At 47.8% G+C, this 14,585-nt stretch overlaps 4 protein-coding genes across 4 annotated transcripts; 3 read left to right on the top strand and 1 right to left on the bottom strand.

Moving 5' to 3' along the window:
• Positions 1-1,311: 1,311 nt before the first annotated feature.
• On the bottom strand, positions 1,312-3,473 carry BDV37DRAFT_287081 (zinc-coordinating transcription factor SFP1; the record flags this gene model as incomplete). The annotated part of the gene is made up of 3 exons (XM_032088048.1): positions 1,312-1,626; positions 1,686-2,733; positions 2,845-3,473. The coding sequence occupies 3 exons, from the start codon at positions 3,471-3,473 to the stop codon at positions 1,312-1,314; spliced, it is 1,992 nt and encodes a 663-aa protein (XP_031937317.1).
• A 4,014-nt stretch (positions 3,474-7,487) lies between these two features.
• Positions 7,488-9,969, top strand: dus3 (tRNA dihydrouridine synthase DUS3). The gene is made up of 3 exons (XM_032080097.1): positions 7,488-7,778; positions 7,837-9,735; positions 9,809-9,969. The coding sequence occupies exons 1-3, from the start codon at positions 7,573-7,575 to the stop codon at positions 9,894-9,896; spliced, it is 2,193 nt and encodes a 730-aa protein (XP_031937316.1). The 5' UTR covers positions 7,488-7,572; the 3' UTR covers positions 9,897-9,969.
• Position 9,970: 1 nt separating this feature from the next.
• Positions 9,971-11,365, top strand: BDV37DRAFT_217071 (putative BAP31 domain protein). Its single transcript, XM_032080098.1, has 4 exons — positions 9,971-10,392; positions 10,538-10,672; positions 10,728-10,825; positions 10,897-11,365. The coding sequence occupies exons 1-4, from the start codon at positions 10,372-10,374 to the stop codon at positions 11,273-11,275; spliced, it is 633 nt and encodes a 210-aa protein (XP_031937315.1). The 5' UTR covers positions 9,971-10,371; the 3' UTR covers positions 11,276-11,365.
• A 477-nt stretch (positions 11,366-11,842) lies between these two features.
• Positions 11,843-13,803, top strand: BDV37DRAFT_217058 (uncharacterized protein). The gene has a single exon (XM_032080096.1). The coding sequence runs from the start codon at positions 12,283-12,285 to the stop codon at positions 13,231-13,233; it is 951 nt and encodes a 316-aa protein (XP_031937314.1). The 5' UTR covers positions 11,843-12,282; the 3' UTR covers positions 13,234-13,803.
• Positions 13,804-14,585: the final 782 nt, after the last annotated feature.

Here is a 14,585-nt window from a genome sequence, read left to right as displayed (position 1 = left end):
GACCAGGTCAGCTGAGCTACGGAATACATGCTTCGTCCTTACCTCACTATTAAACCTTGCATGGAACCAGTAGGAAATAATGCCGATCCTCCTGATGCGTAAAACTCAGGCCTCTGTACGGAGTACATACACCTTGATATGTGAATACATAGTTACTACCGTGACGGTATCACATTCGGACTCAAATGGGGACCTGTGTTTTCTGCAATCCACCCCAGCCAAGACCCAGTAGTATCATCCATAGTCTGCCACTAGCGGAGTATGCTGACAATCAAAACAGTCAGGAATTGAGACCGATCTCACCTGGAATGCTGTTGGCTTTTTGCCTTGGATTCAAGCACAGAGAATGAGCTCTATAGTGTCAAACAAGCCATCGGATTGTCGTTCACGGTACGAGCAAAATGTATACGTATTAATGTTTCGTCTTGAATGTAAAATGGTGAATGGAGACAGAGCTGCTTCAATTCGAAGGAAGTATAGTTTATCATTTAACAAATGTGACAGGGCATCCAAGCAATATTTTCCAAACTTTTTTCCTTTTCGCAGAACAAAACGAAGCCATGGGAATCAAGCAAATCAAGAAGACTCTATCAAGAAATAACAAGCCAAAAGGGGTCAACGCATATCAAGAAAAAGTTATAGCCCCAGATTCTCCATAAACACCACCAGCACAGGTAAAAACAAGAAAGCAAGCTCTGGCCTGGAACCATTATCTACAGGATCGACGCCGGTATGCCATTTTTTTTCTCTTCCATGGTGCTCGGGAAATGGCGGCCAGATGTCTGAAGATGAATAACGAAGGACACATCAAACCCGATGGTGAGTTCCAACTTTGTTTGATCCCCGCATTTGCTATCTTCGGAGATTAAAAAACGCAACCTCACCTGAGTGTCACGAATCCAAGGATCGATAAAGTCCTTTAATAATGCCAATCACGGGGATAAGAGGACAAGAGGTAATTGAGACACCGGGTGCTGCTTCCCAAAGCCCAAACATGCAAAAAAAAGTCACGAAAACAACAGAAGCCGAAAATCATATACCGACAAGCGTTCCGGGAACTCGTAAGTGTATCTCAACGGAAGTCTTTCGAGGGCACCAAAAGGACTGGCTGTTCATTATCAGATCAATCGCGGCGGCCCCAAAGAACCGCGATCGACAGGACGTTCATACCAAACGTAACTCCAAACCACCGAACCGGTCATAAAGTCGTATGTCACGCGACAAAGCTGTCAAATCGTCGAATTGAATTATGTGGAATTGAAGATAAGGGCAAAGCAATATCTTTCAAGCTTTGTAAAACCACGAGACCTTCTATAGAAGACCCTCTTCACCAATACCAGGTAGACCAGCCCCGGCAACATTAATATTTTGTCCCTGCATGACTCCTCCGCCGAAAGCCAGGTTGCGGCCAGCGGCAAGTTGGAAGTCAGGGTTGCACGGCGGAGAATGCGATTTGTGATACTTGAGACCATTCAAGTTCTTGTAACGTTTGCCACACACCTCGCAACGGTATGGTTTTTCTTTCTCCATGCCGAGTGTTCCAGGATACGGCGTCGAGGTTTCTGGGTTAACGATGGAAAAGGTGCCGTCTGCATTGTCATGTAATTGTTGGTTGTTATGGCCGTGCTGCGATGCTTTGTTAATTATAGTCCGTGGAGAGTCATATCCTGTAACGAAGAACTTACAGCTTTGTGATATTTCAACCCATTCTGGTTTTTGTACGCCTTCTCGCAGCCAATAACAGGGCAACGGAAAGGCTTTGGTTCTTCATTTGGAAGCAATGCGGTGGTATCGGGAACACCGGCCAGTAGTTGCTGTTCTCTGATTCTGCGGGCAATTTCACTATTTGGGCCGTACTGTGCCCCACTAAGCTTGAAATGAGCATTGGGTGTATTGATTCCCCCGGTCGGGCTGAATAAACGTTTCGCCGGCTCGTCAATACAGAGATCCACCATATCGTTGTTGGCAGCAAAGCGAGCGAATTGCTCCTGGCCTTGCATCATGTTGTTGGTCTGCATCCCCATGTCACCGAAGCCGCCAAGCACGCTCTCGTCAAGTTCGGCCGGGGTTCCCGGTGTGGACGAATCGGGCGTTGACCGGAACTGAGAGTTCTGAAGTGGATTCGACATCAAAGTCGGCGTATTCACCGAGGAAACAGTGGGGTTATTCTGCAACGACAGGGGGCGACCAGAAGCCACAGGGGTGCCGGGTTGAGATCCCTTGAAACCCTGATGTCCTGGCAGCATCGACAGATTCAAATGAGGCACCCTTTGATTGGAATGGCCAAATCCTCCCTGGTTGCCATTTTGTGGTTGAGGCGAAAACAGCTGCGACGATGCATCATGATCACCCATCGGCTCGTCCAACTCCATATCATCGATTGCATCGATATCGGAGTGCTGCTGAGGCGGCTGGCTCTGATTTAGTTTCCGCTGAGTGCTCTCGGGCTGTAATCCACGGTTCTGATTGTTGTTCTGCTGATTCTGTTGGTGCGCCATAGCAGCAGCAGCTAAAGCAGCCCGGCCGTCAGCTTGGCTTGGGCGATGCCCCTGGTGTGGCGACTTGGTGGCGTGGGCTTCTTCATAGTGCTGTAGGAGATCGTGAAGAGTAGGTAATGTCACACCACAGCAAGAAAAGTCTCGCATGAAGTTGGCTTCCAGCTTTGGGAGATAAGATGACGAATGAAATGAAGGTGACTGGAAAGTAAATGGGGATGTGCCAGTCATTAAAATACTAGACCACTTGATATTAGTTTCAAGCCATTCAAACTCATGTCAGGCGCATTTGTGGGATGCCGATAATAAATCCATGTGGGATATCGACCGCGCACCCATGAGAACTTACTCATCGCGTATCCAACTGCCAACAGAAACACCCCCCCAGCTCATACCGCCAACCAGGCTCCCGGCCAATGACTCACGGCGCTGTTTATCGCGGTTGGAACCAGACATGGAAATAGGTTTCGAGCCATTACCCCATTGTGCGGTCGCTGCGCCGATGGAGTCTTTACGAGGTGGTGGGGCTTTGAATATATTGATTCCAACGCCGCCCGCGTGAGATATGCTACCGGTCCGCTCGCCATTTCCAGCTCTCTGGAGAGCAGAGGTCAAATTCGACGCCTGTTGCCCAGGGGGAGAGACCGAGGTCTGGCGAGTGGCGATGTCAATTGGAGCTGCTGTATTGTTCATCATGCCCGAGGTCAAAGGGGGCGAGGGGGAAAGAGGGAAGTCGTAGTCTTCTTGAGGTTGCGAGTATAACTTCGTCGGGGTGAAATACGATGACTGGTCGTCGAGGAGACCAAATGAGTTTCGAGGCCACGAACAATCAGAGACCTTTTCCCTGCGCGACGGTACGCCAAACCCGAGTGGAGTGGTAACAGGGGTCGAGTCCCGAGAGGATGTGCGATCGTGTTCCCCAACGGAAGGAGAGTAATGAAGAGGAGGAGGACTGAGCGTCTCTGACAACCCAAGCATGAAGGAGTGAATCCTCGAAAGCGGCTTTGGGCGGGATCACACAAGGAGTGAGTGTCCACCCTCGGATGCTGTCCCGCTTTGGATTTCTCTGCGGAACCGTAACGGATTCGGGAACAGTGGCGGCACGTAACAATGAGTTAGTAATACTGCCGATGGAGACTCAGCGAAATGGTTCGAATGATGAGGAAGAAGTATGAAGATTAATTTTAGATAGAGGAGACGGTAAACAGAAGGACAAGACAACACGATAAGTCGATAACACCAGGGAAAAGAGCGGAAAGAGATGGAGGGGGGAAAGACTGGGCAAACTGGCGGAATCGAGTCATGGAAGGAAGGACTTCCATCATTCTAGTAATAATAACCTACCTTACCGGAGGCGACTTACTACCTTCACTGCCTTACGGAGCAGGTAACTGTTGGTAGGGTACCTATAAGTGCATCCATGGGTATCCAGTGTCTTTCCTGGTACGTATTACATCGTATTACACGGAGACATATTGCCAGACAAATCTGAAACCAAGTGGGCGAGTTAGTCATACTCCCTTGTCATCCCAGCATCGCTGTTTCTCCGTCTTCAATGGCAAAATTCTAGTCGGCCTCAGCTTCATTATGTATGGTTGTCCCAAAGAATCTTATGGGTTCGTGGATAGCTAGTCTATCTACTAAAGACAGCTAAACTAGGAGTTCGGCGTTCAACTGGTGCAATCGCTAAAGAATGGTGGATTCTCGACTGACACCGCTTGCAGCGCTCGACCACTCACGAGCTAGTACTAAAGAAGTAGTCTTCCTCAGAAGTCAATGACGATGGCGGTGGGATCAGAGTTCCATTTCTAAGGTACAGTACTAACTAGTGAGATGGAGTAATGGAGTAGCACTTCTTAGTACTAGTACAAAGTACTAGTACTAAACTCGTTACGTCTCTGTAGTAGGTTCTGTAATTTGAATCTAACCATCTTTGGGGGAATGACGGAGAGACTACTCCGTTAGTAACCACTTACCCTAACTAGTAACCTCCCGAGTTAGCCTGTAGTTCGACAGCGTACATTACGTTGCCCTTGCAACATTGACACATCAAACCCACACCCACCACACAAGATTATTTGTCAAGACAATGCTCCCGTGAACTGTCAAATGATTGGACTACAAGGATTCGAGAGACTTTAAGCAGAGTCATCTTGTTCGTACACATTACATAGCAATATGTAGGTATAGGTGACGTCTCCGCTATTGTGAGACGACTCATATAGCCGATGGGGCGAAGGGAGGCGGACTTGATCCGTGGTTCATTTACATGTGCTCTCTTGGGGCTGACAGATTGGATTGAATGTACTTTTCGGACTGCGGACTAGGGCATTCTTGACTAGATTAACTTGATCAGCACTTAAAACGAGCAGTCTATCTAAAGCCATCAAGAAGAACATGCGCTGATCGACTTCTTCTATCTAACTTACGCAAAATTAGATTCAATTTTCCCCCACATTGTCTTAAATCCCAGTGTACTAACGGTTAGGTAGGTTTCTATGCGGTGGCTGATCTTCAGGGTCTTGAGGTTGATAAAGGCACTACTTACTAGGCCTGTTAGTACGCGACTGCGGGGACTAATGGATATGTAAAATAGGTTGGGCGCTATTTAACGTCCCAATCGTCGAGCGATAGCCTGAACAGAAAGCTTGGCTATTGGTAGTCACATCAATAATGGTCATATGGGCAGGTTCAACCATTTAATGAACTGGTATGTACGGATATACAGCATGTAAACTTTATACTCCATCTCGGAGCTTTATCTGGCCAACACCACATGACATCAGAGAATAATCTTGTCACATGTAGTGGAGATCAGATCAAAACAAATGGGCGGTCTGTATTCACAGCCTGATATACACAAGACACGGGCAAATGAGAGAGAGGTATTGTCAGCGCTGGACCAACCTGAAGCGACCTCACTTACTCTATTGGTCCAAATCGCTCTGGTTATGGATAAAATAGAGTGATGCGATTGTGGCAAGGTGAACCCCCCCCCGGAGGTTCACCAAAAAAGATCATCCCTATCAGAACAAGCTGGAACACTGATCGTCTCACTAGCGATAGCCGCAGGTCTACCTTTCAGGACGCAACCACACTGGGGGATGTATCACCAAACCCTTAGCTTCGGCGCTAGAAACATAACAGAAGGATTCTTCGTGGCCGCTTTCACCGCTTTACCCGCTCAAACACTTACCGCTTCTGGTCTGATATGCAGCATACTCCAAATCTCGGACTAAGCTAAATACGTACCCCGTTCGGTACTCCGGAGTAGGTATGTGTTTGTGGCGTATTTCGGAGATGGAGGAATATAATGAATACTCTATATGAGGCTTATTATGGCGAGACCGGGCAAACGGGTATGCTGCTATGTATAGATGTTGATTTCCAAACGTCACTCAGACAATGAATCGGCCGAGTGGCCGCTAACCTTATTCGATTCAAGCCGCGGGACATGTGGTATTGGAATCAGGCGATCATTTCTGGTTATCAAATATATACTACTTTGTTCCTGTTAGCGGTCCTCTTGTGGCAATCCATACGCACAACACATTCAATCTAGATTTACTACAGAGTATAAGGGCAGGGGGCTGTTTTGTTCCCCAGCCTCCACTTACGATAATGACTCAATCTCACCCTCTTCTCCGGAATACCGACCAGAAGGTAGCAGCAGTAAGCTACTGTGTACGGAGTACTTAAGTTCATCCTCCATGGGGTATTGTCATACGGGATATATACCGAATTCGATGCAATACTGTAATTTCGAAATCCGATACCGCCTCAGGTGATGTATACCTCCCTGTCACTTGCATGATCTAACCCACTGTCCTACATTTTGCTGCAATCATATACAAATCAATATCAACCCAACGTTGAGTCCCCTGTGGGTCAATACACACCCAAGTTCACCGATCTTGAAATGCCACATGTGCCATTCCACCGACTGCAAAAGGTGCGAAGAACGGAAGAATATCTGATAGGTGGATCTTAGCGACTGTTTCCATAGCTGAGGATCTCCAACAGGACGGCGTTTCGCACCATCAAATAGGGGCACTAGTACCAGCTGACCGGGACTATAGAGACAAAGTCAACCTTATACATCAATTTATTTCGGTAGTTCAAGAAAGTACTATTCATTTGGCATCAGTCGACAAGAGACGTGTCCATAGGCATGTCTTGTGATCTATTGCCAAGCTGCAATTGAGTTGGTACCGATGCATCCATTGGCTTTGACACCCCTGATCGACTAGTAGTCTAACTTACTAGTAGAAAGGCGAGAGAAAATACCAAATTCGAGTCACTTCAAACGCGAAATCCACAGACTTTCAAATACCATTTTCGTATGTTCGTGCAGCCACTCAGGTTCGCTCGCCTACCGCCATTTTTCCGTACCTACATTAGCAGACAGGAAATAAAGCCACAGGAAACAGCGAAAGTGGATTGGGTGGAGAGGCACGCCGGGGCCAGGCTGGATCTAAATCCCGAGGCGAGGATACATATTCTTGGCGGCCGCCCATCTGCTCGTTGAGTTCTTCTAGAAAAGCGAGAAAATGGGTAAAGACACAGAAGGTTCAATTTCGGTGGGCCCCTTCACCCATTCCCCTGTAATTACCAATCATGCGTATAGTACACAGGCCGACGGAGGTATGAGTTCAGTATTTCGGTAATGTAAGGAACCAATCTACCCGCGCATGCCGCCGCTGTACCGGAAACAGCCCAGCAGTTTTAAGTTGGGGTTCGACATCACCACTTCCAATAAAAGCAATAGTAGTGCTCAAACCAACCCCAGTGCGGTGCGCACCAGCCATCGTCTTCATGTAGACCGCCTTACGTGCGCCACTAGCTCGTGCGCCACCCCAAACTGCAAACAATGCAAACCCTCGTTCATACTCCGCGGTGGGATGTGAGAGCCGAAATTTTTGTTGGCATTGATCGAAGAAGAAGGCTTGTTTGCGCCAAGCATTGAACCTAGCTGCACTTGAGTTGGAATTTAAGATTGGAATTTCTACTCATCGGCTATTTTTTCGTCGCTTTGGGCAAGAGAGGTGACCATTCTATCGTTACAGCTGTTTTGATAATGGCGCCCGAAACCGCTCAATCGCAAACGCCGGAGGCCGCCATGCGCGGTCAAACCGACGCACCAGTGACACATACATTAGCGACTGACAATATTGAGGAACCTCCCTCAAAGAAAGCAAAGTTGGATGATACATCAACGCCTGACAACGACGCTAACAATGGTGCCACTCAGCGCGCGAGGGGTATCGCTCCTGTTAAGGCAGAGTATGTGGGCGCAGGAGCAACTATCTGCGGTGGACTTTATTGGCTAACCATATACTAGATTCATTATCCCAAGGGCTACGAACACCGAACCGCAACCTAATACTGATGACGCTGCCGAGGCCGCACGTCACGAAGAGGGCCAAGGGCAAGAGACGGGGAAGAAGAAAAAGAAGAAGAAGCCTACTGGACAAAACACAAACCGCACTTTTGGATCGTCTAAAGACGAAAAGGGCCTGTGTCCGAGCAGGGTCTTTACACCTGAGTTCTCTCCCGGAGTTTGCCAATGGGGCGAAAAGTGTCGTTATGAGCACGATCTACGAACCTATCTGAAGGAATACAAACGTGGTGATCTGGCAACCTTTGATGGCATGTGTCCAGTTTGGGATGTAAAAGGCAAATGCCTCTCCGGCTGGAAATGTCGTCTCGTGGGCTCTCACATGATTGAACGCGAGACCGCCGATGGCAGAAAAGAATTGGTGCTGGTTGAGGATGAGGAGCGCAAGAAGAAAGCACAGCCACTTGTCCCTTTTGCCGCCGAGGATGGCACTGCAAATATTGCCTCAGCGGAAGCTAAGTTTGCGCTGCACCGCAAGAAGGTCCAGACGCCTCGAGCTGATTCATACGGACGTTGGTTGGACAAAACCTCCAGAGAACTGGAGAAGGTAATTCACAACCGGAACGTTTCTGAAGAGAAGGGCGCAGAGTCCAAGACCGAGGAGGCCAAAAGAGAGAAAGAAGAGAACCGGGCGCAATATCTAGAGCCACCATTCTTACCGTCGGAAAAGCGCCGTATTTACTTCGGCCCGGAAACTCCTGTTTTAGCGCCTCTAACCACACAAGGAAACCTTCCCTTCCGGAGACTATGCATAGAACTTGGCGCACAGTTTACCTACTCGGAGATGGCCCTGAGTATGCCATTAATCCAAGGTAACAAAGGAGAGTGGGCATTGATGAGAGCACACGAGACGGAAATGCTACCTCCAACTGTATCTCCTGGGGTTGATGTAGTGCAGGAATATGATCACTCGAAAGATCTTAGATTTGGCGCCCAAATCGCGGCAAACAAGCATTGGCAAGCACTTAAGGCGACCGAGGTACTATCTGCATACACCCCAAACCTTCGTGTTATCGATTTGAACTGCGGCTGCCCCATTGACTTGCTCTACCGTGATGGAGCTGGGTCTGCCCTTCTCGAACACCCGTCAAAGCTCGAGAGGATCCTTCGCGGTATGAATGCAGTTTCACAAGAAATACCTATCACCGCCAAGATTCGCATGGGAACCAAAGATAATTCACCCAATGCTCTCAGGGTGGCAGAACGTTTAATTCTCGGGGGCTACGAGTCCAGTACCCTTGGGCTTGGCGCTCCTGGTGTAGCAGCCTTAACCCTGCATGGACGGAGCAGACAGCAGCGGTACACCAGACAAGCAGATTGGGAATATATCTCTGAGTGTGCTGCTCTTATCAAGAGACTGAATGAAAAAACGGATCAAGTCATAGATACCGTACGAGAGCCAGACCCACGGACACAGCCGAATGGAGGTAAGACATGGTTCCTGGGGAATGGAGACTGTTACTCGCACCAGGATTACGACGACCACGTCAACAATGCTGGTGTTGACACTGTGATGGTTGGTCGAGGTGCTCTGATCAAGCCTTGGTTATTTGAGGAGATTCAGGCAGGCCAGTACCTCGATAAGTCTGCGTCCGAGCGTTTATCGCTAGTTGAGAAGTTTGCCAAGTATGGTCTAGAGACATGGGGATCAGACGAGCATGGAGTTGGCACTACACGGCGCTTCCTACTCGAATGGCTGAGCTTCGCCTGCCGCTACATTCCTATTGGATTGCTTGAATATCTTCCACCACGTATTCAGGACCGACCACCGTCTTGGAGAGGCAGAAATGAGTTGGAGACTCTTATGGGCAGTCACAACTACAAAGACTGGATCAAGATCACGTAAGCGTCTTCTTTTTCTCCCTCCCTTCTTGAGACGCCCTGTGCTTCACATGGATATTAACCTGCTGCGTAGTGAAATGTTCCTCGGTCCAGCCCATAAGGACTTCAAGTTCGAGCCGAAACACAAGTCAAACGCTTGGGATGGGGAAGCAGAGGGATGAGCTATGATGGTACCATGTAAATACACATTTAGAAGTAACATATCTAGACAAAAAAGCACCTAGAGAATGAAACAGCCATATTGTATAGAAAGCACCACTGGCACGTGATTGCACATTCCGGAAGCGCCGAACTAGGCAGAAACGTGTCACGTGCTACACGTTTCAGCTCCGGGCGGTGATGACGTCTTCCCTGCCGAAGCTGAAAAAGGACCACCTCATCTTCATCGCCCTGGATACAAAAAAAGCCTCTGATCTCATTCCCCCGCCCAGGAAAATTACTCGTCTCCTCATTCCAAGGCTCTGCATTATATATTCAGAGCTTGTTGCAGCCATCCCTTGACTGCTTGGTACTGCCCTTGGCAATTCTTATCTTTTGTTTACCGCTTCAAGCTTCCCCCACAACCACACATTGATCGCAACCCCTGAACCTATTTCCATCCTCAATTGTCGAATCGGGGTATTAATTCCAGGCAAAATGACTCTCTACTACAGTCTTGTAAGTTTTATTTTGCAGACTGACACCGAATCCACCATGTCAACTTGCAGCATAGGGTGTAGCCTACAGTTCCGGCTGTGCCGAGGATACATCTCGAATTGCTTTGATTACACAGTTCCAAGCAGTACTAACTTCATCTGCGTAGGTTTTTTGCCTTCTCGTCTTCGAGATGGTGATCTTTATTGGACTCATCGTCCCTCTGCCTTTCACTATCAAGCGGAAGTTGTTCACCTTCATCTCTGAAAGTCCGATAGTAGCGAAACTACAATATGGAATGAAGGTAAGCCCCTAGTTGCCTAAGATAGGAACAAACTTCTTGTTAACGAATTTTTCAGATTACATTCATATTCATTTTGATTCTCTTCATTGACAGCGTGAACCGAGTGTACCGTGTCCAGCTGGAGGTGACCAATTTCTCTAAGGAGAACATGGGGTAAGTAACTTGCCGTACTTCAATGCATGTGTAGTGGTCTAGGTATATCTGACAATATCTCTTGTTAACAGAGCGGCCGCCCTTGGCACTGACCGCATGGAAGTCCAGGCCCGGAAGTTCTACTCTCAACGTAACATGTACCTTTGCGGCTTCACCCTCTTCTTGTCTCTCATCCTCAACCGCACCTACACCATGATCCTAGATGTCCTCCGCCTTGAAGACAAGGTCAAGACTCTTGAGGGTGACAAGAAGGCCGGCGGAAAGGACTCGGCCCGCCTTGCTGAAGCTGGAAACGCTGGCGAGATCGGACGTCTGAAGAAGGAGCTTGATGCTAAGAACCGTGACATTGAGACCCTGAAGAAGCAATGTGAGGGTCTTACCCGCGAATACCACAGCCTGGGTGACAAGGTTGCCGGTAAGAGCGACGATGGCGCCAAGAAGGATCTGTAAATCGAATCGCCAGGCCCAAAATGCAAAAGCATTCTTGTGTAGTCTCAAGCGAACGTATTGCATGAGATACGAAAGGATCTTGGAGCAGCTCTTATGCTATCGTGGAAATTAAGCGTCCTATTCACTACTCGCTTTCAAATATGATGATACAACTGAAAAGCTGCGCAGCAAAGCAAGCAGTCAATAATCTTGTGCAATGGCTTTATGGTTCCCTGCTTTCACAAATATGGTGGTGGTTTGTTGTGGAGATGTTCCGACGCGTGGTGACGAGGGAGGTCTATACGCACTGTGTGATATTTTATTCCCTAGTGATTGACATATCAAACAAAAACAATCAAGATATTCTCCAAGTACACATGACACCAATGTAGATGATTGTAAACCTCCCGCCTTCAATAACTCCAGCGAGTCCTGAAGTCTCGTATTACTCGACATCGTCAGGACTCTCAATTGCAAGATCAACTACTCCACACGTATATTCTGTGGACATGCAGCTAAGATATAGATCCTGTTTCTATTCTACTCCCACAGATCGTGTTGCCACCTATAAGCTGCTCTGAGTATTTAAAAACCAAAGACAGCATCGGATCAAGCCGGGACAATTGGCTTAACGATAAAAGGGGTTCACATGGGACATTTTATCGGGGTGATTGGAGCTGATACACGATGAGGCGTTAAATTTAACCTGTGGCGCCGTGGCTGGCGGATCGGGACGCATCCGAAATGGAGACTATAACATGTATCGCCATGTTTTTGCCCTCCCCATTTGACTAGTCCGCGCAAGTATTAGGAGGGTGGCGCAAGTATTAGGAGGGTGGCGCATGGCAAAAGGGGGGAATTCGATAGTAGGTAGCTTAAGCGGCGGTTGCCTAACCAAGCCCTAAAAATGGAAACATAAGTTGTTAAACTTGATAAGCGCTAGACTGGTATTTGTGGGGATTTTTTTTCTGTACAGTGCCTTCGATAGCACCTCTCAAACCAAGAACATATTCCATAGATAGAGTATCATGCATCTAGACCATAAGCTCCCTTGGAACACAGTCTCTTCACATTTCGGCTTCATCAAAGAAAACCAATACAAGAACCGCAAGAACGACTTCGTTATCCATGACCGTTTCATTGATCGCGAGTCTGCTGAGTTAAACCACTTTACAAAATCCCTTATCTCCGTGATTGAGGAGTTTGCAACTACTGAGCGAGCTAAGTACCCACCGTCTACGGCTCTGCCAACATCCGGGCCTCTTTTCGACACGGCTATTTTACCGGCCATCGAACAGAAATACCACCTCGAACCACACCGAACCAATTCGGCAGTCTCCAATCCCCTTTGTGAAGAATTCCAGAATGTCGACCATTGGATCCGCGAGGATCCATATAGCACCGCTGATGGGGACTTAGCTGATGCCGTGAAAATGCTCCTTATCACCAATGAAATGCTCGCTTTACTACGTCTAGCAAACCACAAGAAGATCCCGCTGGCGACCCTTGATTCTCTAAGCTGGGGCCACAGCTTCGGTGTCAACCATCTCCCGGACGTAGCTCTACAAGCCTACCTACTGCTGAACATCGCCGCTGCTGTGAAAACCAATGCCAAACGCGGGTCTGCAGATGACACTGTCCGTCTGACGGAGACGCAGCGGTTCAGGTACTTTGCTGGTTGGGCGCTGGCAGATCATGACTACCCTACGCAGAATATCCCGCACCGTCTGTTTTGGAATGCGAAGGGCATCACTGATGGCCATTGCTCATCGTGGGATCCGTTGAGCCTGGATACGGATGTGGAAAGGGCAGAGATGAAGGCGTATTTGAAGATGTGTTTTGAGTTGTTGTATCGGTATGACCTTTTGATGAGGGAGTTGGGTAGAGATCCAGGGTGGAGGGAGAGGATCTTGGGTATTCTGCGAATGTGGGGAGCCCGGTCTGTTACTATGGATGAATCGGGGTTCTGCTTTGCCTGACTGGGCTCGGTGATGGATCTCTGATCTAGAACAAGGTAGGGAGAGAGAAGACATGAGAGCTAAGCACTACATAGTATCATCCATAGTTGGAGTAGTGAGAATCTAGTTCTCTCATACTTAACGCGTTGGAGGATGTTATGGCCTTGAGGCCTCTTCAAGTAAGTAGCCAGGTGACGATGTACACCCTACTCGAGAGATGTCATATCGAATGGATGATTCGGGGGTACAAATGAGCAGCCAAGACTGCCAAGATACCACACTAGTTCGATGCTGCATGACGTGGCCAATTGAGTATATGCCATAGGTCAGTTGGCTGTGTTTATTCCCATATGTGACCCAGAGCGGAGAACACAGTAACTCTTGATAACCATAAACCTCCACGCATGCATTCTTCAGCTTCCAACACTGTTGAGAACGGTTTATAGTAGGTTTGGTAGTGCAGCTTGACACCAGCAGAGGTTGAGTACCTGCGGTTGTATGGGTCACTTAGAGAGGGATACGATGGAAATAATTGTCTAAACCGCAATCATAGATTGACCAGCAGCTGTAATGAAGTGAGTGGAGAAGCTATGGGGACTTTCAGGAGTACTACCTAAGTAGTATGTCCCATGGGCATTTCTTGACGTGTACATTGTGCTTTGACAAGATCGGTCAATAAGGAGGCGGCGGATTTGCCACCAGCTTCGAATGGTGTGCTTGATATTTGTGTATTGGTGGTTGAATTTCTTTTTTTAAAAACATGGAGTAGAGTCGGGATTTGTATAAAAGAGAGACATCGAGTATTCGTTCCCTAGACTTAAGCAGAGGCCGGTATCTACCAGGTGTTTGGTATAGAATTAAGTGAGAAATTTCCCTCCCCAAATACAAAACCAAACGGGTTCCAACAGTAGGACGCTGATGTTTGTAGATCTCACTACGGAGTACGAACCCGATGGCCCCTTATCTCAGCGCATACTTCCGTATTGCAAGTCTACTTACTTACTGTACATAGTAGGTTACATCAGCATTCCTCCCAACGTGCAGGCCATACGTATGCTCATCATACTATGAAGTAGACTTCTTGTTATATAGACAATCGATGGTTCTCGGTTTGCCTTATTTAAACTTCGTCTGGAACATTGCACATCGCCACTACTGGTAATTAATTTGGTGCTAAGTCGTAGTCAGTCTTCGGTGGTCCAGTGACGACGTCACCTTCGGCATCACCGCTTTTGTAGATCTCCGGGTCCAATCTTACAGTAATTTGCATACCAAATCAATATCTGACCAGTTTAACTCCGTAGTTCATATGAACAATTTGATAGAGCATGGCATAAAGGGATTCTTCGTCGTTTTAATTTCCGAGACTCTTT

The sequence above is a fragment of the Aspergillus pseudonomiae genome (assembly GCF_009193645.1).
Source record: "Aspergillus pseudonomiae strain CBS 119388 unplaced genomic scaffold BDV37scaffold_86, whole genome shotgun sequence".
NCBI classification, from domain to species: Eukaryota; Fungi; Ascomycota; class Eurotiomycetes; order Eurotiales; family Aspergillaceae; genus Aspergillus; species Aspergillus pseudonomiae.
This window is presented reverse-complemented; position numbering and strand designations above follow the sequence as displayed.

Coding starts and splice junctions, on each gene's coding strand:
- dus3 (XM_032080097.1), top strand. CDS start 7,573: ATGGCGCCCGAAACCGCTCAATCGCAAACGCCGGAGGCCGCCATGCGC. Junction 7,779..7,836: donor ATCGCTCCTGTTAAGGCAGA/GTATGTGGGCGC, acceptor ACCATATACTAG/ATTCATTATCCCAAGGGCTA. Junction 9,736..9,808: donor AAAGACTGGATCAAGATCAC/GTAAGCGTCTTC, acceptor CCTGCTGCGTAG/TGAAATGTTCCTCGGTCCAG.
- BDV37DRAFT_217071 (XM_032080098.1), top strand. CDS start 10,372: ATGACTCTCTACTACAGTCTT. Junction 10,393..10,537: donor TGACTCTCTACTACAGTCTT/GTAAGTTTTATT, acceptor TCATCTGCGTAG/GTTTTTTGCCTTCTCGTCTT. Junction 10,826..10,896: donor TTCTCTAAGGAGAACATGGG/GTAAGTAACTTG, acceptor TCTTGTTAACAG/AGCGGCCGCCCTTGGCACTG.
- BDV37DRAFT_217058 (XM_032080096.1), top strand. CDS start 12,283: ATGCATCTAGACCATAAGCTCCCTTGGAACACAGTCTCTTCACATTTC.